Source organism: Argiope bruennichi, chromosome 4, assembly GCF_947563725.1.
Source record: "Argiope bruennichi chromosome 4, qqArgBrue1.1, whole genome shotgun sequence".
In the NCBI taxonomy this organism is placed as follows: Eukaryota; Metazoa; Arthropoda; class Arachnida; order Araneae; family Araneidae; genus Argiope; species Argiope bruennichi.
In genome coordinates, this window is record NC_079154.1 from 1,272,335 (window position 1) to 1,278,141 (window position 5,807).

The 5,807-nt window shown below is 34.7% G+C and overlaps 1 protein-coding gene across 1 annotated transcript; it reads left to right on the forward strand.

Annotated features, from left to right (window-relative positions):
- The first annotated feature begins 3,282 nt into the window (after positions 1-3,282).
- On the forward strand, positions 3,283-5,436 carry LOC129965618 (vacuolar protein sorting-associated protein 51 homolog). The gene has a single exon (XM_056079670.1). The coding sequence runs from the start codon at positions 3,283-3,285 to the stop codon at positions 5,434-5,436; it is 2,154 nt and encodes a 717-aa protein (XP_055935645.1).
- The last annotated feature ends 371 nt before the right edge of the window (positions 5,437-5,807 follow it).

Genomic DNA, 5,807 nt, shown 5'->3' on the forward strand with positions numbered 1-5,807 from the left:
GCAGATCCAATTTTGACACTCCCATGCTGTTGAGTTTGAAGTCTCACTTTGGAAATGTAATGTGGATGCAGACATTTTAAGAATGAAGTGAGTCCAAAATTTCGAAACTCGCGCGTCACTTCAAAACGGAATAAATACATCGTAATTCATGAATCAATTCATTGATAATAATAGGATAGTTTATCTCTGAATTTCGCGGAATTATTTGCAAAGGAAAATGTATTAAGATTTATAAACCTGTTCACATCAATTAAGATGTCGAGTTCGAGATTCGAGACTTTTGGAGAAGCAAGTAAGGAAGGAAATAAAAAATTGACCAGACAGAAGAAACGACAGTCTGATGTCTTTTGCCATCATATTTCCCTTCGAGCCAATCTGTTTCGTGTACATTTCATCTCGAAACAATAAAAGCAAAAGAAATTTATTTATCTAATTAGAAATTTACTACATCATTCGTTGTACCTATTAGATTTGGCTCCTCCAATAGCAATTTAGTTTAATCCATGTTGCATGGCCTTACAATGTCCTATTTCCATGCTTATTGTGAACTCAAAAGTAGCTTTATTGAGGACTCTTTTTCAGCTCTCTCCCTCACCTCCACTCGCCTCCCAAGCTCATGCATTGGCGATTGAAAAAAGCTTGTGCAAATTCGGCCATTGCTGTTTGAAGATATAGTTTCGCTCGCTTGAGTTGAACCGTCTCCTTACGCGGAAAAAAATCTCAGTTCCATTTGATTATGCCTATTATGCATTGTTAACATGCTCAAACTATGAGCGGTATTTTCTGTGCTTAACATGGCAACTATTTCTACATCGTTTTTAGATGAATACCTATTTCATTACTCTCAGATTCAGTTTGATATTCTTCAAACCTACTGTTTGAACAAGGTTTTATTCAAATCGTCGTTACGATTGTAAATTTGCCACCTATTTTAAATATTTTGCTGATAACTATAAAATTTTTCCTGGCTTGCTCGACTCATAATAACAATTTCCACTAAGAGCAGTTCGTGCGGCGACGTCTCATCAAGGAATAGTGACCGGCTATTGGCGGTGAACAAATATCAGCATTATTATGTCTTTTTTTAGCTGTATTTTCCGAAAAACAAAACTACGCTGTTTTCTGCCCTAGAAATGCTCATGAATACATTTTGTCGTTGCATTTGATGATGGCATGTTTACCTCTTAGTTTCAGAAAATTGTTTCTTGTTTCAACAACCCATTCCATTTCGTTTGAAAAGGGCACTTGAAAAAATCATTCATCATTTCTGACCTCATTCGTAATCCTACTGATTCTCCTTCTCAATTATCATCACGTTAATATAGAAAGTAAAATTCGTGTATTATGAATTGTTTAAGCGAGTATGAAAGATTTCCCTATTCTTGAGCACAAAATATTCCATTCATTTCTTTGTCTTTTATTTATTTTCATACTACAGTACACTCCCGATTATCCGCGGAATTGGGTGGCGCGGCCGCCGCGGATAACAAAAATCGCGGATAATCCGAAAAAAGCTAAAAACGGGTATAGTAAAAGAGAAAAAAGTCATTCCAACTTTGAAAAATCGTTTTATGTACAATAAAACGTAAAATAAACAGCAGGAAATGTTTAACTAACGCTTAATATTTTAGTATATCACTCAAAACTAACCTAAAATGCATTTTGTTAATGAAAACAGAAAAGTGCTTTGTACTTACGAGAGGCGTCAAGGATACACAGTAAGGATCAGAAAAATTAATACATATGTACTGTTTTAATACTGTAATGTATTATGTAATTACAAAAACATAACTGTAAAACTGGACCTTTTTGAAGAAATCAGTCATTTGTGTTTGCTTCTTGCTTTGGAAGCATTTTCTCTTTGCTTGGAAGCAAAAAAAAAAAAAAAAAAAAAACTTAGTGCGGCAGGCGCGGATAATCGGGAGTCTACTGTACTTCTAAAGAATCATTGTTTTACAAAATACCTAAGGTATATTTTTTACAAAAGGTAGGTATTAAGATATTTCTAAGTATATATTGAATTAGATATTTTTTAACGTATTTAAGATAACACTGCAGATGAATTTTACAAAATACCTAACTATTTTATGAAATAATGGTTGAAGTCCAAGAGTTAATAAATTTTTCATGTTCCATGAAACAAGCACAGTTATTTTATAAATTTATCAATTACAGGAATGAATATTAATATTAAAGTATAATTTTTTCGAACCAATTTCAAAGATTATCCTTCATTTAGAAGAGATGATTAAACTCTTTCATTTTACTTTTTTATAGCATCATTTAGAAAGAATTTTGTTTAAGTCGACTTTTTAAAATTTTTGTCACTTCGATGAAGCAAAATTTTATTTACTTTAACTTAATTTAAAAAGTTTTGAATCTTAATGAACGTAACATAATTTTAATACTTAATAAATGAAAGGAAAGAAAATATCTTCCTGTCGAAAACTGTTGTAGGATTTACGTCACTTAATGATGCAACTGTACATTTGAAAACTAGCCACCTTTGGCAACCAGCTGGGATCAAAGGTTACAAAATTTTAATTAAGCATTTTATATTTTTCCTACATGATGCCTTTCTCAGAAAAGTATTTTTAAACTTAAAATTGGATCGACACGTAGTACATATTATTTTTAAAAGCCTCACACCGTTCCAAATGCTGAGCAATGCATCTCACCTAAAATTTTAAAAATGAAACTATTCCATTTTCAATTAATACAAAAAATTTCTAGATAAATAAAACTTCCTAACCACTCTAAGGAATTTTCCAGTTTTCATTTCATTTGTAAGTTCATGATGTTCCGATGCGCCATGAATGGCCGCTTGCATCTCTTTGATCTCCATTTTTAAAAACTTGATACGGATAAATGGCCTCTACAACAAGACCCATTTCGTTCATTTGCCAAAGATTTCATTGCTTAGTATACACAGCTAGCCAATCGGAATACTTTTTCACTGCGCATTTAAAATTTAAGACAGTATTTTCACTTTGTATGATAAGATGTATTTAAGGGATGTTGAATGACATTTCTAAATTAATACTATTAATAGAAGGGGCAATCATCTGGTCATCAAAGGCAGCTAGAAACGAGACAAACTATAGAACGCAATGTATTTCGCCTTTTGATAAACTATATCCGTTATATCATGAAAAAAATATAGTATTTTATGAAATAAAGAATTTTATGTTTTTTCTTTACCAGTAAAATTTCGTATACGTTCATTTCTTTATAATGATTTCACATCAATACTTCGCCACAGATAATTTCGACCCTTACGACATGGACCGAGAAGAATTCAACCCTGATCTCTGCATGCTGAGGATCACCGAAGATTGCAACCTTCAACAAATAGTGTCCAAAAAGAATCATCTGGACATGGAAATTAGAAGCATCGCTGGTGGAATTCAAAATATGCTGTACGATAACTACACCAAATTCCTTATTGCATCAGAAGTCATATCTAAGATAAAAAACGATTTCGAAAGAATGGAAAAGGACGTAAATTCCTTGGAATCCGAAATGAATTCCATCGGGAATTTGAGTTCGCGGATCGTGCAAAGCTTGCAGCCCACTAAAAACAAAAAACTAAGATTGATTAAATCCAAAGAAAGTAATGAGAGACTTGCCATACTGGTGGACCTTATTCCAAACCTGAAGGAATACATAGAGCAGGGTGGTTTTGCCGCAGCCGCTAAGCACTATTTGAAAGCCAAACACTTGCTGGAGCAACACAAAAATCTGACATCTCTTAAAGGAATTATTAAAGAGAGCTTGGATATCGCGTTCTACATTCAAGAAAAGTTAAGGGATAAGTTAGATTGCTGTGTTTATAGCAAAGAAGAAATTATAGAAATCATGAACTTGATATTAGATTTGGGGAAAGCAGAAAATGAAGTTTTGCAGGATTTCTTATTTATTTCGAGGAATAATCTCACTTGTGTAATTCAAAAAATAAGAACAAACTGTTTTTGTAGTATCGGTGGAGATGGTTGTGCGACGAACGCCGAAATCGACAGATGTTCTGACTACAGTTGCACTTATATCGATACGTTATCAAAAATTGTTGAAATCGTTCAAGGAGTCTTTTCAGCAAAGCCCACCACACTTCACTGGAGTTCAATTCTAACGGATTTCGTGGAGGACAACACTCAACAACTCTTTCTTCTAGCAAGAGCTGCTTTCAAAAACCAATTCAGCAATATGAATGACGAATGCCTAGCTAACTGTATGGACCATCTTTACCGTAAAATTTACGAATGTAACATTCATGTGCCGAAAATTGCAACATTTGAGAAAAGTGCTGACGTCATCTTAGATATATGCATTGACAGATGTGATTACCACCTTCACAGAATGAAGCAAGATTTCCGGTCATGTTTGCGCAGCCTGAAAGAAAAACTGAGCAGTGAGCACACATCCGATGATTTGCTCGCTCTGATGGATACAACAGTCCGCGAAATTTTAGCAAACTCTCTGCACTCGCTGTGTTATTTTATAAGTCCGGAACATAAGTTCAGCAGAAATGTGTATTTTCGAAAAAAATTTTGCAAATCTCTTGCCAGAGAAAGAGTATTTGTTCCGTTTCTCCTAGACATGAACGACGACATTCTAAGAAACATTTACACATCGAGAATGAGCGATGATATTTCTCTGAAGATGTGTATGTTGTTTGCAAAATATGTGCTACAATTACATCAGAAACAAGTACATAACTTTTTAAACTTCGTGGATGTACGACTTCACTCCTCTACTGAGAATATAACATTAACATCGGCGTCCGACATTGTTAACAAATATAAAAAGACTGCAGAGAAAATAATCAGTCACTATATCGAAGTTAGGCAGAGCCGTATGTCAAGTATGTTTAGGCATAGTATGGAGAGCAAAAACTGGTCGATGACAAGAGAGCCTTGGAAAGTGAGTGCGGTTGTTAGAAGAGCCTTGGAAGACTTTTACGCTACGGTCAAAGAAACTGAAACTCTTGTTGAATTCACAACATCAGCAGCCTGTGACAGGGGCAGTGAGAGCGGGAAATCAACATACCGTAGTTCTTTGTCGCGAACGAGTTCGCCCGTAAGCAGCTCTGCTGACGACAGAATAATGATCCGCATTCATAAACTATTTCCGAAGCCATCCGCTGTTTCAGAAGCAGCGGAATTTTCCAACTATTACATCTTGCATTGCATCATGAAAATGACCTTGAAATCTCTCCTGGAATATGCACGCCAAAGAACATTCAGCCGGTTCGGTCTGCAACAAGTACAAGTTGATGTTCAATGTCTAAGGCTACACGTTTCGCAATACTTGAAGAACGAGCTGGATATCGAAACACTCTTTGATGACATAATTTCCAACTGCTACAGCCGGGCCATTGATCCAGAATTCATGAATCCTTACGTTGTTTCATCCTTGTGTCAGGCTTTCTTGATCTGACATCACGCAAAGGCAATCTTTTGATCAAACATCAGCCGCAAAAATGAATTACCATGTCACTTTTAGAACGAGCACTCATTTTCTTAATCTCAGAACGGAAACTTTTGATCAGTTGCCGAATGCTGTTGCTAATTATTGATTTTGATAGATGTGATACCATTTTGTCTTCATTTAATTCTTGAGTATGAATTAAAAGCTTGGAGATTACTGTTGTGCTTTCTTTAGAATTTTAATATTCTAATCATTCTCATGTTTGTTTTTATTTAATTCAGTTGATTACTATGAAATCAATTTATGCTCGCACCCACGGCAATGGAAATTTTTTTTCTTACATCATGTAATTGCCTTTCATAACAGTAGAAATTTTTGAA